Raw genomic sequence first — 22,021 nt, 5'->3', positions numbered from 1 at the left:
GACGTCCAGGCAGCGCAGCTGTGGAATTCCCTCCCCAAGAAGGTTAGATATACTCCCTCATTACTGGCCTTTAGGTGGCTGGTAAAAACTATACTGCAAAACATTTACTGATTGATGCCAGTCCTTGGTTTTAGAATGTTCCCAAACTTGTGTTATGGTAATGAATTTTATCCGCTTTGTTTTGAATCACATTTTATTTTTTATGGTTTTATTGTAAATCGGCCCAAGCACTCATTGAAGAGGGAGCAATTAAAGAATACATTAAATAAATAAAACAATAAATCTCCTGGCATTCTGTGGCCAGTTCAGAGCTCTCTAGGTCCTGGGACCATCACTGTTCAAACAGCCTTAAACGGAGGGCTGCACAGACATGCATGACCGAGACACGGCCATGGCAAAAGGGGTTGCTGAACGGAAGTGCCAGTGGTCCCAGGGCACAGCCTCAGTGCCCCAGGCTGAGAGATTGCTTGCCACCAGCAGGTACCCTTCCAAATGCACTCTATGGTTTATAGTAAATAATCGAAATAGAAGCATCTTAGCCCTGCAGTTAATCTCAAAACTGAATCAGTGTCTTTAACTGGATACATTTGAGTTGAACAATGTAAATGATGAAGTTGAGGAAATATCTGAAGAATTGCCAATGAGGAAACTTGAATTAAATCAGTCTCGTTCTTGCAGACTTAAAATATTTTAAGGCGCAATCTTATGTATGTTTGGACAGCTGGCTAGGGCATGCTGGGAGTTGTAGGACTTCGTTCTGTCTAAACGTGCATAGGATTGCAGCCTAAATGGCCTTGGTTAAAAATCAAATTGACCCTGAAGAGAATTGTGACTTTAGCCAGGTATTGCTCCCCACACCTTTTACTGTCCTACCACCCAAGCCACAAAGGTTAGAACAGGGGTGCAGAACCCCTTTCAGCCTCAGGGCCAAATTCTATTTTCCAATGGTGGGCGGGGCTGAAGGCAAAAGGGGTGGAGCCAAAATGCAAAAAATGCCAGCCTGTTGCAGGTGAAAGCTCCTGCTGCCCGTCACTCAGCCTTCAGAGAGGCATTTCAACCTTTTGGAATGGTGGGAGAACTGCAGAAACGCTGGGAAGCCGCCAAATGATGGGTGGCTGGGGGAAAGGGGCGTGGCCATCTGGGGAACCCTGGAGGGCCAGACCGGGACCCCCAGGTGGGCCGGATTTGGCCCCCGGGCCTGGGGTTCTACACCCCTGACTTAGAAGAACTTACAGGGGAAAAGGGAAGCTAGTCTTGTGGCGCCTGAGAGACTAAACATACTTGCATTGAGGCATGAACGTCCTTGGACTAAAGCCCACGTCATCAGATTTAGCGAAGGGTTATTCCCAGTTGGCAGATGACATGTTACACTCACAGGTATATAGGAAAAAAAACTAAACAGTGCAGCTAAACAGCCACGGGATGCAACCAGTACAGTGGATCTGACATTTCTGTGCAAAACCAAGATACGTACACATACAAGACAACTGGGCATAGACGTCGGTGCCGCAAGACATCTTTCGGGTGCCGCAAGGCTGCGACGTTTGCTCTGGGACAGACTAGCATGGCTGTCCCTCTGCAAAGGAAAACTGGACATTCCTTGCGATGGGGAAAACCTCCTGCGCCCGAGAGCCACTTCACCAAGAGCCTGAACAAGATTTGCCTCCTATACATACGACAGTCACAGGTGAGCAAAAGCACAGATCCCCAGAACAGCAGCAACAATACAAGGCAGAAGATTTTTTTAATTTTTTTCCTTTTTTTTTTGGAGGAAAACAAAGCTACACTGGGATTATGACCAGTTACACTGGAAGTTCCTTTTTTTAAAAAAATACAGAAGTCACAGATTTTACACAAATTTGTGCCAGAATTGTCTTGAAATAACAGGGAGCAACTGTGTGTGTGTGGGTGCACAACGGCGGGCTGGCCTTTGCATACTTTGCGAGACCCTCTGCAGAGCATTAAAAGGTGTTGGACACTCGCACGCCAAGGGGAACATTCTGCCCAAACCGGGCGGCAGCTTGCTGGGAACTGAGATCGGCTCCGGGCTGGATTAGGCAGTCGGCAGACTAAAGGGGCACAGCCTTCCCTGGACTGGCACCATTTCAGGCTGCATATGGAGCACATCAGCCTGCCCAACCTGGGGCCTTCCAGAGGTGTTGGACCACAGCACCTATCATTCCCAGGCAGTGTGGACCATGGGCAATGCTGGTTGGGAATGATAGGAGCTGTAGTCCAACACCTCTGGAGGATATTAGGCTGGGGAAAGCTGAGCTACATGTTTGAATGCTCACTATGCATGAACATGGCTTGTCAAAGAGAAGGCTAGGCAGAAACCTCTGTTGGTTGCTTTTATATATTTATTATTAGGCTTTTAAAAAGCAGGATTTTTTTTGCCTTTCCCAGAAATTCACAGAAAACAAGACGGGGGGAACCATAAAACAAATTCATATGGATCAAGTGTGAAAACTCATATGCCCTTTGGCTAACAAAGATCGTTCCCCAAGGGGTGGGGGAAACCAAAGTCAGTTGCTTCCTGGAACAGCCGTCCCAAACTAGGAGCAAGGCTATCGCTTGCTGAAGCTTTCTCATTATTGAATGTAGTTGAACAGAAGCACCCAGCAGGAAGATACGTTCAGGAACGTAGCTAATTTCTTAAAATCAGAAAAGCAAAACAATCCCTTATGATGGCTGATTTGGATACTTGAACACTTTTTCCTCCTCCCAAAGCATGGTTAGTTTTTTATAATAAAGTACTGGTGCTTTCCCACTAATGGGGCCCAAGGAAATCCAACTGTATCTCCTGGAGCAGGCAGTCAGTGGATTCTAGCTTTATCAGCATGAGGCCCTAAGGATACTGTTTGGGGAAAAGGGTGTGGGTGTGTACAGAGGGGCCCCATCTTCTGTTGCAGGGTTACCAATAACACTGTATTTTTACACCCTTCCCATAAGCCACTAGGGCTCCACCCCAGAACACTCTGCTTTCATCCCTGCACTGGGAATACTCAGCCTGAAGCTTGTCCCAGCAGCTCCAAAAAGCTTCTTCAAAATGGCATCGTTAAAAATAAGACAATAAGTGGGAGGCAACTGCTATGGTGCTCAACACCACTGGAACGAAAGCAAGATCCGATTTAGCTCCCACACCCCTGCCCCTTGTTCTGTTTTGTTGTTGTTGTTTTTTTTTGCAAAGCTGGCTTTCTACAAGAACTTTTTTTTTGCAGCCTTCTTAGGGGAGCAGCCTAGGGCTAACTCAGGTCCAGAAATTGGAGAGTAAGTCCTGGAAAGAGCAGAACAATCCAGCAAGCAAGGAGGAATGGAGAGGATCCAAAGACTTGGTCACAGAACAGGGGTGAAATTTCTAGACTGGGCCTTGTTGTCCTTTGGGCTCTGATCTGACATGACCATTCACAGATGGTACGGTCCAAACAACCACCACCCTGTCTGCTGCATCTGTACCATGAACAGCCTCTCCAGGAGATGGATGGGGCTGCCTGTGGGGTTCCCGCAGTCTCTGAGAGGAGAGAGAAGACCCCAAGGAGTATTCCTTTCTCTGTCATCTTTGGAGGCAGACGCTCCCTCTACAAACAGTTGAGGGAAAGGCACACACAGTGGATCAGAGGGGGGGGCCTGGAAACTCTCTCCACTCAGGGACGCATTTTGGTGTGGGGGCTGAAAGGAGAGCACCTGAGGGCCATTTTCAGTTCAGCATAGCTAGGTGGGCTCAGAGGTGGCTTCCAAGCCACAAAAAGCACCCCTTCCTCCCTCTCTCTCTCTCTCTCTCTCTCACACACACACACACACACACACACCACCTCCCAGAAGCGGATTTCAGAGCAGCAGCAGCAGCCAAGGCCAAAATGCCTTTGCATCCCTCACGCTTGGACCTCAGACACTCCAGGTGAGGGCCACTTCCATCCACACCCTTCCCCGACCAAACTCAATTGCATAACAGCTCCTCAATCCAACCGGCAGGACTTGGAGCCGCTTTGAGAACATTGCTACATAGTGGGGGTGGGTGGATGGTTCTGGTTGAAGCGCAAGCGCGCTTTTCCGTCTCTGTCCCGAGACACCAAATTCCTCGCCTGCCCACAAACTCACAGCTTCAGAGAAAAATACTGGCACAAGATGTTTCCTGTCACAAGAACAGCAACGTTTAGGTTTGCTTCTTTTTAATATAAAGGGATAAGTTAAAGTCTCGCCTTCTGGGCCTCGCCACACCTGTCTAGACCTTTGGGGGCAATAGCGCACCACAGGACAGCCTAATTTTTGGAAACAGTTAAAAAAAAGAAAGAGAAAGAAATTGACAGCACAAGAGAGAATATGATCAGGAAAGACGACAGGTGTGAGGAGCATCTCGCAGTGGCCAAAGATGCTGAGCTGACCTTCAGGGAAAGGGGCCTTCAGTCTACCTTGCTGGCAGGGCCCACAGACTTCTCAGAATTCTCCCCGTCTCCTGTTTCAGTTCCCAATGGGCAGAAAAAGAAAAACCAACTGTAGCACTGATCCTCACATTGAAACAGGTCTTACAGTTACTCAGTACATGGCAGGAGCTCGAGGTTTCATTCCCTTGAGAGATTTTTCCTTTTTTTTAAAGGAAAAAAAAATCCATCCAAAGGATTGCCAGAGGAGGGGGGGGAAACAACAGCAGGCAGGGTTCAAGGTGCTGTCTGGAGCATCAAGTTCCTCAGGAGTTTCTGGCGGCCCACCTCGTAATCCTCCTCATCCACGTTGACCAGGAGCTTGATGGCCTCGTGGCCCACTGCTTGCTTGAGGGAGTCCGTGATGAAGACCCCCTTCAGGGCCTCCAGCAGTGAGCCGTTGATGTAGTCGCGCCAGAAAGCGTCGAGGTACGTGAGCTCCGAGAACTTTATGTCACAGATGATCGAGCCCAGGTCCCGGGATTTCAAGATGGTGTTGGCCTGGCTGAAGCGCTCAAACTGGCGCTCCAAGGGGTCCTGCTTGTTGGAGAAGACGTTGCCCTCCAGGGCTGTCTCGTGCTGACAATACTCCGCTCGGACTCGGAGGCGGATGTCTGGAAGGAAAATGCCAGAAGACAGGAAGCAGGTTAAAGGTGTCTGCTCAAAACAGCCAAAGCCAAGCTTTGAACGCAAACATTCTGCATGATGTCAGAACCAGGCCTTGTAGACTGTCTTGCGCTTGGGGCCAGTGAAGCCTCCAGCGCTGAGCTGAGGCAAGGGAAGGTGCTCAGGGAAAAGGCTGTCTTGCAGGTCAGCTTCTACAAGGGAGGGGAAGTTATCAGTTTAGCTGGGATGGAAAAGCTCACCCCCCCCCCCCCCAAGTCAGTCAAGGACAAGGAAGAGCCCCAGGAAGGTAGGGGAGCTGAGGGAGAAAGAGCTCAAAGGCCAGGGGGCTGAAGAAAGAGTGCAGAACTGGCACTGGGTGGAGAAAGAGGAACCTAGAAGGAAGGTAGGTGGAGACGGAGGCCTGGAGGAGGCAGGGGCAGAGAACGGAGGTTAGTGGAGGCTCTGAAGGAGTTTCACAGCACTTAGGAGAAGCTGTATAATCCTGGGTCTTGGATTCAAACCATGAGTGTTTGGGTGCACGGTGCCAGCTGTCAGGAAACTTACCGCACGTCTGTTTGTCTTTTGGATCCGGCGTCACCGACTTCCTCCTTTTCTGCTGGTTACTGAGGAAGGCTCTTTTTCTGCCAGATCGCTTGGTACAGATCTGGGGTCCTGAAGAGGAACAGCAGACCAGCGGATGGTGGGGAGGCACTGGAAGGCAGACACATCATAGCTAACAGACCAGGCCTAACAGCTATTATTGACAGCGCCTTGCATAAGCATTCATCCCCCTTTGACTTTTCCACATTTTGTTGTGTTACAACCTGGAATTAAAATGGATGTAATTGGCATTTTTACCATTTGATTTACAGAACATACTTAACACTTTGAAGGTGCAAAATGTTTTTTTATTATGGCACAAAAGTTAATTAAACAAAAACAAAGTGGCATTTGTTGGTTGCATAAGTATTCACCCCCTTTGCTGTGACTAGGGATGCTGGAGAAAATCGAGACAGACTAAAATGAGCTTGGATCCACTGCAGAGTGACCCCCTCAGGCCGCGCAGAGTCTGTGGACGTTTGGATGATTTTTTTACTTCCCTGAAATTTACACATATAAATTTGTAGGAAAATACGTTAAGTTTCTGCTGAGGAAACGTTGAATGGAATGGGGGACAATACACTAAATATTACATACCAAGGTAAATGATGTAAATGCTTATGTAAATACTTATGTAATTATTTACGTACTTTTCTGCATGACGAAAAAAAATATTCACATCAGTCGGTGAGCGGACGACAGAACAAAAGGCACCTGACAATCCGCAACGGTGACACCCCTAAATAAGCTCTGGTGCAACCGACTGCCTTCAGAAGTCACATAATTAGCTGAATGGAGGCCACCTGCATGCAATTCAAGTGTCACATGATCTCAGCTTAAATACACCTGTTTCTAGAAGGCCCCAGAGTTTGTTGGAGCGCATATCTAAACAAACAGCACCATGAAGACCAAGGGGCTATCAAAACAAGTCCGGGATAAAGTTCTGGAGAAGCACCAATCAGGGTTGGGTTAAAAAAAAATCCCAAACTATGAATTTCCAGGAGCACTGTTAAATCCATTATTACAGAATGGAAAGAATATGGCACAACTGCAACTGTGCCTAGAGAAAACCATCCACCAAAACTCAATGACCAGGTAAGGAGGGCGTTAGTCAGAGAAGCAACCGAGAGGCCAATGATAACTCTGACGGAGCCAGAGAGATCCACAGCTGAGATGGGAGAAACCATCCATGGGACAACTATCACCCAGACACTCCACAAAGCTGGGCTTTATGGAAGTGTGGCGAGAAAAAAGCCATTGCTGGAGAAAAACCCATATCAAATCCCATTTGGATTTGGCCAAAAGGCACGTGGGAGACACAGCAAGCATGTGGGAAAAGGTTCTCTGGTCTCTGGAACATTGCATTTTTTGGCCTTACCACAAAATCCTATGTGTTCTTGCCCTGAGAACACCATCCCCACAGTGAAGCATAGTGGCAGCAGCATCATGTTGTGAGAATGCTTTTCACTGGAAGGGACTGGGAAGCTAGTCAGGATTGAGGGCAAGATGGCTGGAGCCAAATACAGGGATATTCTAGAGGGACACCTATCTCTGTCTGCAAGGAACCTGGGACTGGGGCAGAGGTTCACCTTCCAGCAGGACAATAACCCTAAACACACAGCCAAAGTTACAGTGGTGTGGTTTAAAACCAACAACCTGAATGTCTTGGAATGGCCCACTCAAAGCCCAGTCCTCAGTCTGATAGAGAATCTGTGGCAAGACTTGAAAATTGCTGTTCACTAATGGTCCCCATCCAACCTGATAGAGCCTGAGCAATTTGCAAAGAAGAATGGGCAAAAATTGCAGGATCCAGATGCACAAAGCTGGCAGAGACTTACTCCAAAAGACTCACAGCTGTAATTGTTGCCAAAGGTGCTTCTACCAAGCAATGACTTGGGGTGTGTGTGTGAATAGTTATGCAACCAACCAATGCCAGTTTGTTTTTGTTTAACTTTTGTGCCACAATAAAAATAGTTTGCACCTTCAAAATGGTGAGTATGTTGTGTAAATCAAATGGTAAAAATGCCAATTAAATCCATTTTAATTCCAGGTTGTAACACAACAAAATGTGGAGAAGTCGAAGGGGGTAAACACTTCTGCAAGGCACTGTATTTAGATAAAACATATATCCTGCTTCATAAGCAATCCCAAGCGGTTCTCAGACAAGGGGGCTGAACAGCTGGAACTCGCTCAGTCCTTGACAGAGGCTGAAGCATCGTCACATTTGCATCCTGCCCTTCCCTCCAGGTGCTGAGGGTGGTTTACATGGGGTATGCATGTCTCTATTTCAGTCCTTCTCCCCCACTGAGGGCACTTTGTTAACTCCAAGTCAAATGTCTGGAAAGCTCTTGAGATCACATTAAGGCAGCCTCCCCCAACCTGGTGCCCTCCAGATGTCTTAGACTCCCAACTCCTATCAGCCCCCGTCAGCATGGCCAATGGTCAGGGATGCTGGAGAGTGTAGTCCAACACATCAGGTTGTGGAAGGTTGCCTTAAGGACATGAATAGTTTACGATATCCCAAATTATAATCCCAAATTCATTTTGTCAGGTGATTTTTTTTAAAGGGCTTGTTCAGAGATCAGGTATGTGACCAATATTAAGCTTATTAGCAACAGCAACATTAAATATAACCTCCAACTGCTCAAAAGTGCCCACTGGTTCACAATAGTACAACTAGGCTGTTAACTGGGACAAACAGCACTGCCTGCATTCATTTTACTGGTGCTTCAAGAATCTGCCAGTTTGTTGGTCAAAGGTAGCACTTGCACTGCCCTCGGAAACGGAGGCCTAAATAGCCTGGGACTGGTGTATCTGAAGGATCAACCTTGGCTAACTGCCTTCTCTTAGCCTAAGCTACCAGTGAAGATAAAAAGAAAAGGGTGGGGAAGAGCCAGCCACACTGGTTTGCACATAACACTAACCCATGGTAGGGGTTGCTGAGGTCTCGGTTGCCATGATGCACGAACTAGCAATGTGTGCAGTAACAAACCATGGTCAGTTAACCATGAACAACCCTGAAAGAGAAGCCGTGGTTTGTTGTTGGGTGGTGAATTCTGGGTTGCTTAAACCATGGGTTGCTGTTACATGTGAACCCAGAACCATGGATTGTTTTACCAGGCTACAGAGCTGGTGGGTAAGAGCAGTAAAACCCCCCACCAGCGCTCTATATGTTAGTACTACAGTGCCTTAAGGACATTTGGGACACATGGAGGGAGCAGGCAAAGGAAGAGAGAAACAAACAACCCAGGGATTGAGAAAACAAAATGTGGCTTGTTTGATCATCTGCCAGACAAACCCCAGGTAGGGCAACAAACCATGGGTTAAATAAACTATGGGTTAGCACTATGTCTGAACCAAACCATTATTTCGAGCTCCTTGGAGAAAGGGTGGGATAAAATGTAAGTACTGAACAGTAAATATACTGCCCACCCACATCCCAGCCCTTGTATTTTGGAACCTAAGTTTGATAAGACTCTGTGGAGAAATGACAGAGAACATCTAAAAGCCCTATTCCTTATGGTTTCATTTCAGAACCTTCAACAGCCAAGGCCTTTGTCCTTTAAGCCATTTTCTGCCTTCATGAAGACTAGAAACTTGCCAAGAACACACAGATACTGGAAGCACCACAGGCTTGCTGTCACCACAGCTGAAGCAGGTTGCAGGGCTGGGAAAGGCCCCTCCTCTCTTCATCCAAAACTCTGGTTCTGGATGGGATGTAGAAATAAAGCTCATAAACCACCAAGTGCCTGTGGCCAGTGAGGACAGCCTCTAGGGCAAACACATACTGAAGTTGTCCAAAACATTAGTTCTTCATTTCTGTTTAGGCCAAAAATGCCAGAATGAATGCAGTGGGCAGGAATGCCCAAAGCACAGACACCCCCAAACGGAGGGCGAGACACCCCTCGAGGAAGCTAGCTTGGCAAAGGGGCCGGACATCTGCCTGCTCATGGCATCTCACCCGATTTGTGTTGGTGGGCAGGAACGTGCTCTGTGCTGCTGTGGGCCCGTGGTGTCACATAGCGAATGGAAGTCTCTTCTAGGTACTTGTCTACGAGATCTGGACACACTGCAAGAGAAAGGAGGCATGTGTGTGAATGGGCAGGGGGACGGCAGAGGAAGAGAACAGGTTTGAGATGAACACTCAAAGGAGATGGGATTTGAACACTGGCTTGCAAAGCTCAAAGGGAGAACTTAACTGTGTGTGTGTCTCTGTGTCTGTGAGAAAGAGAAAGAAAGAATAGGATAAAGTGTTGGCCTTTGAAAAGAAAGGTACAAACGATTTACCAAGATGCCTTTTTGAAGCTCCTTTTGGAAGTTTCCCCTAAGTGAGAGAAACAAATGGGAAGGGGAAGCCAACTTACATTCGTTTTTTAATCAGTTCTGAGGATGGACCAGGCACTGGTGGAAGCAGGCTTTCCAGAAGTCCCAAGTGCCAGAGTTGTTGCTTCTTGTCAGAGCCAAAAAACAGTCAATGTAGGAGGGATTTCTCAAAGCTTTACACCAAGGCAGGCAACCTGGTGACCTCTAGATGTTTGGGACTTCAGCTCCCATACTCCCTGACCATTGGCCATGCTGATTGGGGTTATGGGATTTGTAGTCCAAAACACCTGGAGGGCACCAAATTGCCTAACCCTGCATTACACTGGTTATGGTTACAGGCCCTAGTAGCCTCAAGACTGGACTACAGCAACATGCTCTATGTGGGGCTGCCCTCAAGGTGGGTCCAGAAGTCGCAGCTCATGCAGAATACAGCAGCCGGGCTGTTGTCAGGGGCTCACCTTTGCTGAGGGAATTGCACTGGCTGCCTATTTGCCACTAGGCCAGGTTTAAGGTTCTGTTCTTGGTGTGTAAAGCCTTAAACAACTTGGGACCAGGACATCTGAGAGAGCGCTTTATCCCGTATCAGCTGGCCTAAGCATTGAGGCCATTGGATGAGAGGCTGCTGCTGGCTCTGCATGGGCCTGAGGTCCACCTGGAATCTACTCGGAGTACAGCTTTTAGTGCACTGGCTGCTCTTTGTGGAATTCCCTGCCCGCTGATATCAGGCAGGCGCCAACACTGCTTTGTTTGGAGCATCTGCTAAAGACATTTCTACTTAAACGAGCTTTTCCTGAATGATCAGCCATGGTTTTATTGGTTAACTTGATTGTAAGTATTTTTATTTTTTTATATCTCCCTGCACCACCACACACACACTTTACTGTTTACCGCTCGGAAATCTTTTTTAGTTGTAGAGTGGTTTATAAATTGTGTAAACAAACATGGGAGTTCAAAATGGAAACTCTGCATAGGGTGGTGATTAGCACAGATAGCCAAGTGCTGGGAACCAATGACGGGGGCAGGCCACCAGCTTCACCTCTTGCTCATGGGTTTCCCAGAAGCACCTGGCTGGCCTACGGCTGGCACACTGGTCAAGTGACTGCCTATTATTTGACTCTGGCCAAATATTCCAAGAACGCCACTGTGAAGATGGCACTGTATCTTTAAAAGCAAAAAAGGATTAATTATGGTAGGGGTCCACAACCTTTTTGGGTTGGTGGGCAAATTTGGGATTTTGAGGGTTGTGGGTACTCTCACAAAATGGCTGCCATGGGCCACCTTGCCCTTTCATAAAATGAGTGACAAAGGCGGTACATGGCAGGTCACAAAACACTTATTTCCCAGAAGCCGAACTGGTGAGGCTAAAAGAGAAGTAACTTGCCCAAGAACCTGGTTACAAGGCAGAGGTGGGGTCTGAGCTCTGAAACACAAAACCACCCATTTGAACCCAAGTAAAGATGGTGCTGGACGGCAGAGCTTTGCTTTGCAGCAAGCCAGCCTCCTGGTTAAAAGAACGTTTTAATTAGAAAACAGTTAATAAAATGAAAAGCAGGAGGGGCATGGAGCCTGGTGGGCACCAAGAGAGGTTTCTGTGGGCACACTGGCACCACTCGGGAGACCCCAACATTACAGTGTCATTTGTTAGCAAGGGCAGAGGGAGGGCGGTTTGCCAGTTAGCCTGCAGCACTCAGGGGCAAACGATTCGTACGGCAAAGCTTCCCCCACTGGCTACGTGCTACAGCTACAAGGACCTCCAAATCCGAGCAGAAGTGGCCATCAGTGGCCTAGTAGGTAGAGTGGCAGGCTAGGACCTGGAAGACCCAGGTTCAAATCCCCATTCAGCCATGAAGCTCATTTGGTTGGTTGCCTTGCCCGGTTACACCCTTTCAGCCAAGCCCACTTCCCAGGGGTGGTGTGAGGATAAAGTGGCGGAGGGGAGGAACTATGCACATCACCATGAGCTCCCATGGGGGAAGAGAAGAAAGGGTCATAAAAGAAATGATTCAATACATTTTTAAAAGTCGCTGTCATTGTTGTGAAACAACCTAATTATTTTTTGTAATTAGCCTCGGTATCAAACTTGTCAACTATCATCTTCTCTGTTCTTGTAACGTTAATGCTTTTGACCATTTTTTGGTTACACGACAGCTTTCCCCAAGCTGGTGCCCTCCAGATGTTTTGGGCTACAACTCCCAGCATCTGGAGGGCACCAGGCTGGGGAAGGCTGATATATGACAATACTGGTACAAAGCTTTCTCGACAGGTAGCAGGCCCAACTGTAGGCTGGCCACTGCCAGGAACACAATGCTGGACAAGGTGGATGTATGGTCTGGTCCAGAAAGCCATTTCTTAAGATGCATATGGAGGACAGATCTAGCACAGATGATTAGGCAGGAGAGCTAAATGGTCAGAGGCAGTATACCAGAAACACCATGCTGAACTAGAGAGATCTCTGGACAAGGTCCTCTGTGTTTTCTTAACTAGCCAGATTTATTAGTGGCCAGATGGGCAGCTAATACATCTAATAAATACATAAATACTCAGCTGGCACAAAGGGGGTGCCTCAGGATCAGGTGCGCACACCCACTTTAAAAAGCCCAAGCCAAGGGCAACCTACCAGCCTTCCTCCTCTTCAAAGTGACATAGGGCAACAAGTCGTGGCGGGTGATAATCCTCAGCAGCTGTAGCACTTGGCGGAAGTTGGTCTCATCGCAGCGGCCCTGCCTCTCCAGCGCCAAGAGGAAGTCCCGACCGCTGCGGATCATCCCCCTTTCGTAGTCGTCGATGACATCCACGAAAAGGAAAGACAACACCCGGACGTCACGGTGGGTCAGGTGGGTGCCCACAATGTCGAACATGCGGTGCAAACTGTAGAGGCCGTGCTCTCGATCACCCTCCTCCTCCGGCCAAGCTTGCGTGCAGCTCCGTTTCAAGGTGTTCATATTGTGCGGCAGCCGGGCCGGGCTTGGGCCACCCAGTTTCCACGGAAATTGAGGCGGGCGAGGGAGCTCCTAAAACTGGGACGCTGCAAGAGAGAAAGACAACATCTGTTCAGAGCTCTGTATGCTGAATGTTGTATTTTGTGGGGGGGAGGAGGGGAGAAGAAGCAGAAGTATTTTATGCTGCAGACCCACCTGAACCACCCATGGGAGAATAGAAGAGGTACTGCCCCACTCTCTTCAAGTCATACAGGTACAGAAACTGGGAGTGCTATTTTTTCCCTGTGGACCTTGCTTTCTAAGCTTAGCACACTGATGGCAGTATTGACAGAACACTCTGCCAGTCTTAGAGTGCATGAAGAATGAGGTGGCATCATCTCTTAGGGATGCCGGACCTGTAGAGATCTAGAGGTCAAAGCTTTTGCTGTTACACACCTAGTTGTAGGCCCAACACATCTGGAGGGCACCAGGTTGAGGAAGGCTGGCCTAAGCAGCCTTGGTCCTAGGCCAGCACAGGTGGTCCTAGGCCAGCACAGTGAGCTGCAGAGTTGAGCAGGCAGATTTACAGTCAACCTTTTGGGGGAGTTTTTTGAATGAAATTTTCCTTGACTCATTACCCGTTAGAGGGGCCCGACCTCAACAGCTTCTACATCGAATGGGTGGTGTGCATTATCTTTACAAACAATATCTATAGCTGGCAGAAACTCCTGTGAATGAGCCGGCCAAAGCTGCACATACCCAGCTTCAGGTTATACACATTCAGCCTTGATCCCCCGATGCACAACAGCTATAAGGGCCAATTTGAGCCATAACGTAGCTACCTGCTTTCACCAGGGGATGGGAGGTAACCCATCACTAGTCAGAACACTAACGGAATGCACTTTTTTATTTTTTGCTGTTTGTGAATCAGCCATCTGGTGCCTGTCACGGAAATACACACACACGCTTACACTTTGCCTAACATGGGGCACAATCCAATGGGAAGTTCTCCCATGCAAGCTTCACTGAAAGGAACAGGCACTATTATGGTGTTGGGTCGCTCCCTTCATTTCAGCAAGGCTCGCCTCACTCAGGAGCCCTTCCTGGCGGATTGTGCCTTCTCTGCCAGATCTGTATCTTCTGCTCCCTGTCCGCGATAGCGTCCCCACGCTTTGCCTCATGGCAGCTACCTCAGACTGCTGTTGGAGGATGTGTTTACAGGAGCCTCTGACACAATGCCAGAGGTGGCTGTGGCTCAGTGGCAGAGCCCCTGCTTCGTGTGCAGAAGGTCCCAGGTTCCATCCCCGGCATCTACAGGTAGGGCTAGGAAGGAATTCTGCCTGAAACTCAGGACAGCCGTTGCTGCCAGTCTGTGTCAACCATACTGGGCTAGATGGACCAAGGGTCTGACTCTGCCTAAGGCGGCTTCCTATGTTCCTAGGTGACAGGCGCTGCTCCCCACAGTGCCAATGAACCCTCACGCTACAGCACTATTGGACAATCCCTTGCTAAGTACAGCGGAGCTTAGCTGAAACTGCCATCAGTAAGGAAGACAGTGAAACTCTCCTTGCTTGGTGCCAACTTCTCAGATTAGGACAGAGCTTGCGAGGGACAAGCTCCATTTCATCACTTCCCAAGGGATCTACAAAACCACTTGCTGGCTCTCCCAAAGTGAGGGCCCTTGGCCCTCCAGCAAGCAGGATGCCCTAACAGCACAGATTCCCGCCCCGCCCCACCATGCTCTCAGTCACTCTGGGTCCAGGGAAGGAATTCCCTTCTGAGCTGTGCGAAAAAGAGCCTTGCTGGTTCTTCCCTTCTCCAGACACAAACCTTGCTTCTCTGCCAAGTCCTCTGCATGAGCTAGGACCCGGGGGAGGAGAGGGAGATGTTGGTGGCAACCACAAATAATAGCTAGCTAGTGTACGCTAAGCCAGCCTTCCCCAATTGAGGCCCCTCCAGATGTGTGAGCTCCACTGACACGTAAGGACCCCATGCCTTTTATTCCCCTCCTTCCCTCCCGTCCTTTCATTCTGGTTCAAGCTGTCACCACTTGATTCCTCTACCGACAGTCCTTGAAAAGCTCATGTCAAAACAGACTGTGTGGCATGTGTGTGAAAATCCACTTTTATTCCCCTACCTACCTCAACTCCAAGAACACAAGGAGAGTCTGCTGGGTTAAAAGGTAAGCAATCAGCCTGCCTGAAGGGATCCGGAGCATGACCCCCGCGACTCCAGACCCATCCACTGGCAGTTCCTGCTTCAGGTTCAGAGCCCTGCCATGATTCACTTTCCACACAACTTCCTGATTCTGACCCTGATCCCAGATTATCCCCATTTACTGTCACACACCCTCTACCTCTGACCGAATGAGGCTGCTGACCTAGTTCACAGCTTTTCCTCAGCTCGATCATGACCTCTGGTGGAATGCTAAGTCAAGACTCCTGAAGGCTCCCATTTCAAATCTCCAATACTAAGATAACCCATGAAGTGACTGTGAGGTGGAACTGCCCTTCAGTGTCTATTTCTTTAGAGCTACAAGCATCCACAGCTCATTTGGAATACATCATGTCTTTCCTGGGGCTTCCAGATCCACAAAATAAGAAGCCTTCTGATGTATCAAGTCTGACAGAGATAGCTAAAGGCAACTCTTTGAATGAACACTTTCCTAGTTCCATCTCCTAGCCCTAAAAGGTGCAAAGAGGGTCTTCCTGCCTACGTGCCATTCCTCTAATTGGTGAAACCTGTTGGGTGGTCACCTCCGCTCACTCTAGCCAATGGCGATATGGTTCTTTATTCCTTTGTCACTCTGGTCCCTCCAGTCACCTCCTCCTTCAATAACCTGAAGATGCTCTGCATGTTGCAACTCTTCATGTGGCCCCTGAATTGTGAGTTTTTTACCTCAAAGAGTTTAGTGTAGATTTGCAGGCTTTAGCAGGTTAGCTCTGGGGTCCCCCTACTCAGGGTTAGAGGGGTGGGGGTGCAGCAGCCTGCCAATCAAGCAGGTTGTCAGTTCCAGCACAGCCGTTATTATGATAACCAAGTTGTTCAGATGTATTTTGGGGAAAGGATCCCATTTTTTGGCTGAAGTTCACAGGAACAAGGCATCATTCTCTGCTAATTTGCCTGCTATGTAGTAGTCACGTTTTTGAACTGGATACAAAATGAGATCCCTCTGTGTCTTGCCACTGTCACTAATGTAATCAGAGTAAAAAGGTATATTGTTTGGTAATGAATAATTAAGCTTTTTTATGACTGGGAGAAAATACTTCTATTCAAAGCTGGTTATTAGCAGTGATGCCTTAAAACCTCTTCTTAGTTTTTTGTGAACCATCCAGATAGATTGGCTATTGGGTGGTATAGAAATGTAATAAATAAATAAATATAAATTAAAAAATAAAACAACCCCAGGCCACAAAGACACCCTGCCTGCTTTTGCTAAAAAAACCTGCAGAACCATTTCACACATTACACAGCAGTGAACCAGGCTGGGCTGCTTCCAAGTGTATGCTTGGCAGGGAGTTGCAGCCTACCCTCGGCTCGCTGATGGGTATACCCCGTACAATCCTGGTGCGTGCAAACACGTGCTGCTCATATTCACATGCTACATTTAAATCCACCTTAGATGTACAACTAAAGATCACTGTTTGTGAAGATTCTTTGCAATATGATAGCTTTCAAGGGCAACAATAATTCATTCCCTTTTTAGAACTGAGGTGCACCAGATGCTACAATTCAAGAACTATCCCAAGGCAAAAATGATCACAGAATCATAGAATAGTAGGGTTGGAAGGGCCCTATAAGACCACTGAGTCCAACCCACTGCTCAATGCAGGATTTGGAGGAAAGTCATGAAGCAAGATCTAGAAAGCAAATCTAGGAAAGTGAATTGGGGGTGTTAATTTGGTGTTCTAACTGGAGATCAAATTTGCGCCTCCCCAACAAATAAGGGGGGGGGAGAAAAGAGACATTCCAGAAGTTCAAACCATAAGATGGTCAAGAAGGGAGAACTCTTGCTCCCATATCAAGCAAGGGAGGGAAAGCTGCAAAATTATAATGGTATAAGCAAAGCTAAACATTAGGGAACAACCCTGGCCATACAGACACATTCCACACTGGGGGAGCCCATAGCTCATGGGACAGTCCCTGCTGTGCATGCAGAAGGTCCCAGGTTCAACCCCTGGCAGCACCCGTTGAAGGATCTCAGGCAGGAAAAGACTCTGCCTGAGACCCTGGAGAGCTACTGCCAAAGTAAACACTGCTGGGTGAGATCGACAACTAGACAAGGCCCGAGACCTTCTTACCTAGCAGACTGCGGTATAATTCAATACAAGCAAAAAAGTATGCCTCTGAGCATAGACAAACTGCCTCTCCCTCCAGAGTAAGCCTGGCCAGCCAACATACCTGCAATTAGAATGGAAACTCCAGAACCTCTGGTTCCATAAATTAAGCATTCTATGCAAGACCAAGCCAGATAAAACCAAACCAGGCTCCCTCTCATTCAGCTCTGCTGTGCGACTCAGAAGCCCCATTTGGGGTGGGACCGCTTCTGTTTATCCTCTAGCCAGTTGCTGTCCTCCTCTGAGCTTAGGTGAAAAGTATGGTTGAGGCACCACTTAGGGCAGGGGTGGGGAACCTGTGGGCCTCCAGAAATTGTTGGACTCCAACTCTCATCAGCCCCAGCCAGCACAGGCAATGTTCAGGAATGACAGGAATTGGACTCTAGCAACATCTGAAGAGACACAGCTTCCCCACCCCGGACTTCGGTAGAACTTCCGTTATTTTATCCCCTTTAGCTTGTGATGCCTTTCATTATTCTTTAGGATTCTAGAAGGGAAAACGAAGGGAGGGGACCTGCTCTTCTGCTTCCCACAGGTACTGAGTTAAACAGCAAGATAATATTATGATGTTCTCTGATGGTGACTTCTGGTATAACGTCATCCTTTCCAGCCAAGTCAAAAAATGTGGTTCCCAAGTTCCTGCTCTCACCCCCGCATTGGCTGGGCTGATGCTTGGCAGAAGCACTCTGAGCTGCAGGACAGGAAAGGGAGTCAGGGGGCTTGCTAGTTTGGCCTCCAGGCACCTTAGCTGCTCAGTTGTCCAACTACCCTCAGCCTTTCCTGCACACTTGCTGGTGGGGGTTGCTGAGCAACTAACAGATGCTGGCTCACCTCTGTAGCTTCATGGTTTGTGGGAGAGGAGGGGCAGAGGCTTGGACCTGTCATGCTGGCCAAATGGCAGAAGCATACTTGCCACAGCAAGCAGAAATGTGGAAGCTTCAACGATGCGCATATTTTTTACACTTCCTTTCAAGCACTTTAAGTAGGCTTTTCCATTCCTGAAAAGCTTTCATCTTTTTATCTTTGCGGAAACCCACGTGAAAACACAACAGTAGGGCATCCCAAGAGCACAGAAACCACAGAGCTGATGAGGTGAAGGAGCCAAGACTGTGAGCCAGGATGCCACAGGGTTCAAATCTCATCTTAGACACAAACTCACTAAGCCTGCAGTCTTATGCATCTTGACCAAAGAGAGTGGGGCTTAAATGTCTATAAAAACTGGGACTTGCTTCTGAGTAAACATGTTTAGGATTGAGCTATAAGTGATCTTAAGCTAGTCACTATCTCTCCCCCTCTGCCCCTCCATCTGCAATATGGGGGTAATTATAGTGACCTGCCTTACAGGATTATTGCAAGGATAACCGAGATAATGCATGTGAACCCACGGCTGTCCAGTTCATGCTCTTCACCACTACACCAGCAACCTCACTCAAACCATTGGAAGGGGAGACAATCTAGAATGGCCAGGCAGCAGCTCTGCAAGGTGTTGGGCCAGGGCAGGTCTTTCCCTGCCCTACTGCCTGAGGTCTTTTCTGCTGGAGATTCCAAGGACTTTTTGCATGCAAAGCAAGACCCCCTGCCACTGAGCTCTGGACCCAATTATGCAGATTAGGAGCTGAAGCAGAGGGGAAGAAGAAAGGGAGAGACCTGCTAAAAGGTCACAGTGAGTCCATAACTGAGCTGATATTTAAACCCCCTATTCTTTAAAAAAAAAAAAATCAACTCCAAGCACACCATAAGAATCCTCTAATATCACAACAGGGGTCACACAGAAACTAATTAAGGCAGGGCCCATATAGTGTACACTGATCCAATATATTCAAGCAAAAAGCAACACACAGCTAATTTCACTTACACTAACCAAGTTTCCCCACTCTTCTTAAGAGCTCCTATAAAGTGAGGTCAAGAACCATACTCTGGAAGGAGATTTTCCCTTTCCAGCTACTTGTTCCTTGACAGCTCCAAAAACTCGGTCATGCTCCACACAAAAGGGCAGGTCAGTCAACAGGAAGGCATCCAAGCAGCCACTGCCTTGCTCTACTTATGTTAATAAGCAACATGAAGAGCAACGGAAAGGGATGAATCACCACGCAAGATATTGAAGAGTCTGGCACAACTTAACATATGACAACAAAGGTACACCAACCTTATGTCTTCTTGTTTCCCTGAGGTTCCCTTTTTGCCACGTTTAGATCCAATCCTGCATAGCTGGCGGGGCACAGAGGGCCAAATGTGAGCATACGAAGTCTCTAGTCCACTTTGTGTTACTTTTTAAATTAAAAAAAATGAACAGAGCAAAAAAAAATTCTTGGCAAATGGATTTCATATACAGCTGAGGGGAACAGGTATATTTTATTCTAAAGCTAAATTTTCAATACATGAGTGGCCCAATCCTGGAACAGCTGTCCTCTCCATCTCTCTTTGACTTTAAAAAGAAAATCCACATGAATGGGAAGAAGCCAGGAACTGCCCGATTAAGCTCAAGGAAACTTGTTTTTTTTCCTCCTTCTTGACCCTTATACCCTTAACACTAGCAAGGCTCGCTTTCTTAGCACTCAACTCTGATACTTTAAAAAAAAGTTGAAAAGATTTTGACATAACCTCAGGACAGGGGTGTAATCAAAAATATTAAAAATGTAAACTTATTTTTTGACTTGACTACCATTTCTGATAGCCTATACAAACATTTTTGATGCACATCTAATGCTTTTCTTTCTGCCTAATCGCACCATTTCATCCAGAAGATGGGTGTTCTCCCTCTCCCGCAAAGCGGAAAGTTATTAAACTTTAAGCCGCCTCCAACTTTCCATCTCTTAAAAATACGCAGCTACCCGTGAAAGAGATTATCGGATGCTTAACGTGTTAACAGCCTGTTATTCGAGGTAAAGATCCCACGACGATTTCCCCTCATTCTCCCGCATCTATCTATCTATCTATCTATCTATCTATCAGCAGCAAAGCAATTCTGCTGACTCCTACACATGCAGCCTATCAGCATGTATTTCCGCTGATGAAGAGCAAGAATATCTAAACGTGTTTCTCTGAAACCCAGGGAGGGGAACCCCGGAGCGCCTCAGCTCAGCTCCACGGCCGGCGCTTGCACCCCACGGTGCCTCTCCCACCCCTTCTCCTGCCCCCTCCTTGTGCCTCCCCGCGGCCCGCCCTTCGCCTGAAGGAGGGGAACAACCGGGGCCGACGCGTCGCGAGCGCGTCGCCAGCACAGGCGCGGCCCCCGTCGGCCCCCCTCGCCTTGCGCCCCAATACGGCCCGCTCCCCAAAGCACGTTCCAGGGCAAGGGGGGTCTGTGTGTGTATGTGTGGGGGGCTGTTTGAAAGACCCCTCCCTCCCCCGCCCCTCCCCCTCGCCAAACTCCCTGCCCCGCAGCAAGCCCGCCCAGCGGGGGGAAAGGGGGGCGCTTCCAAGGGGGAGGCGAAGTGCCCCCGCCCGCAGTGACGACTCCCCGCCCCCTGCCCGGCCCTCCCTCGCCCGGCTCCGGGGAGGGGGCGAACTTTCTGAGGGGCAACTCCTGAGGGGCGGGGAGCCCCCTCCCCTGGGCCGAGGGCGGGGTGCCGCCGCCGCCGCCCCCTCCCCAAGCCGGGCCTCGGGCCCCCGCCCGCTCCGGGCCTGGCGCGGCAGCCTGGGCCGCGCGCGCGCGCGCGCTCACTCTCTCCTCAGGGCCGCCGGGGCAGCCATGTCGGCTCCATCCGCTTCGCTCCCCCCGGTTCTGACCGAGCCTCGGCCGCTGCTGGAGCGAGAGGAACATCCGGGCCACCGGCACCTCCCTCCGACCGAGGCCGAGGCGCCCACATCCGGGCATCCCCGACCCAGCGACCTACTTCCTGCCGGCCGCGTCGAAGCCGCCGGCGCCATCTTGCGCGAGGGCAAACTGAGGGCAAACACGCTCCTCGGCGTGGCGGCCATCTCTGCGCAGGGCGCGCGGGCTGGCTTCGCTGCGGCGGCGGAGCATAGGGGCGGGGCGCCATGTGGGCGGGGAAAAGGGCGGGGCGGACGGAGGACGACTGGCGCGGGGTGTGGGCGCGGTCTCCGCCGGGGGCGGGCTCTCCCCCGCAGCGCTCAGCCCGGGGGGAGCAAAGAGTGGCTGGCGTGCCTCTGAGCATGTGCAGAGTGCGCGCGAATATATCAGGGCATGTTTGCGCACTAGCGCCGTACGAAGGAAAGAGCGGCTAGGAAAGCACGCTCCGAAATTCCACAGGTGAAAGCAGGGACGTGGCTGCAGCTCCTTCATGTCCGCGCCAAGGATTACTTTGCGGTCCTCCCCCTCCGCTGCTGAAGCCGCTTTTCTGGGTTTGTTTCGCCTGCAGCGATTCTGCACTTCCGCAGCAGTTTGCAGAAGGGCAGCCGTGCTGGCAGCGGAGGCAGAGAGCTGTGGCACCTTCGAGCCCAACATTTATGCTTCCATTGACTGCACTGTTCTCCTCAGTTGCAGTGTGTACAAACACACACACACGTGTGTGTAGGTGTATAAATAGTGAGGTCAAAGGGAAATGCGATGCAGAAAGTACAGTGACAACTAACTTATTAACAGCAACCATTCACAAAAATTATTACTGATAATATACAAATAAACATAATGCTGATAACACAAACAACCCAGCACTGGGCAAGCTAATTAACACATGTATAATAGAATCCTAGAGTTGGAAGGGGTCCTTCGAGGCCATCAAGTCCAACCCCCTGCTCAGTGCAGGACTTCGGTTTCAAGCATCCCTGCCAGACGGCTGCCCAGTCTCTTCTTGAATAGCTCCAGTGACAGAGAACCCACTACCACCTCCCTAGGCAGCTGGCTCCCTTGTCTGAC

At 49.1% G+C, this 22,021-nt stretch overlaps 1 protein-coding gene and 1 long non-coding RNA gene across 6 annotated transcripts; one reads left to right on the top strand and one right to left on the bottom strand.

Moving 5' to 3' along the window:
* Positions 1-175: 175 nt before the first annotated feature.
* DEDD (death effector domain containing) lies at positions 176-20,928 on the bottom strand. 5 transcript variants are annotated; one of them, XM_084823971.1, is made up of 7 exons: positions 20,867-20,928; positions 19,349-19,410; positions 12,565-12,972; positions 9,586-9,693; positions 5,589-5,735; positions 4,920-5,032; positions 176-2,173 (listed from the first exon to the last, which is right to left on the bottom strand). In XM_084823971.1, the coding sequence occupies exons 3-7, from the start codon at positions 12,887-12,889 to the stop codon at positions 2,054-2,056; spliced, it is 813 nt and encodes a 270-aa protein (XP_084680097.1). In that variant the 5' UTR covers positions 12,890-12,972; positions 19,349-19,410; positions 20,867-20,928; the 3' UTR covers positions 176-2,053. The 5 variants fall into 5 exon arrangements, 4 of the variants coding, with proteins under 4 accessions (XP_084680097.1, XP_084680096.1, XP_084680094.1 ...); XM_084823970.1 differs by having other exon boundaries at positions 1,720-2,173; positions 19,349-19,469; XR_014786284.1 differs by having other exon boundaries at positions 1,728-2,173; positions 2,415-5,032.
* Positions 1,722-2,428, top strand: LOC146334180 (uncharacterized). Its single transcript, XR_014786287.1, has 2 exons — positions 1,722-2,158; positions 2,259-2,428. It is a non-coding gene; the product is annotated as an uncharacterized LOC146334180 (long non-coding RNA).
* Positions 20,929-22,021: the final 1,093 nt, after the last annotated feature.

Source organism: Heloderma suspectum, chromosome 17 (genome assembly GCF_057233095.1).
Source record: "Heloderma suspectum isolate Gila_16-S chromosome 17, 16-S_ref, whole genome shotgun sequence".
In the NCBI taxonomy this organism is placed as follows: domain Eukaryota; kingdom Metazoa; phylum Chordata; class Lepidosauria; order Squamata; family Helodermatidae; genus Heloderma; species Heloderma suspectum.
Note: the sequence above shows the minus strand (reverse complement) of the source record. Positions and strands in the feature narration are given on the sequence as shown.

Excerpts from the sequence above, each read along its gene's own strand:
- DEDD (XM_084823968.1), bottom strand. The coding sequence starts at position 12,889 with ATGAACACCTTGAAACGGAGCTGCACGCAAGCTTGGCCGGAGGAGGAG. Across the intron at positions 9,694-12,564 it reads TTTGAAGAGGAGGAAGGCTG|TGTGTCCAGATCTCGTAGAC; the intron begins GTAGGTTGCCCT and ends TTTCTCTTGCAG. Across the intron at positions 5,736-9,585 it reads TGCCCACCAACACAAATCGG|TGCCTCCCCACCATCCGCTG; the intron begins GTGAGATGCCAT and ends TCTGCCTTCCAG.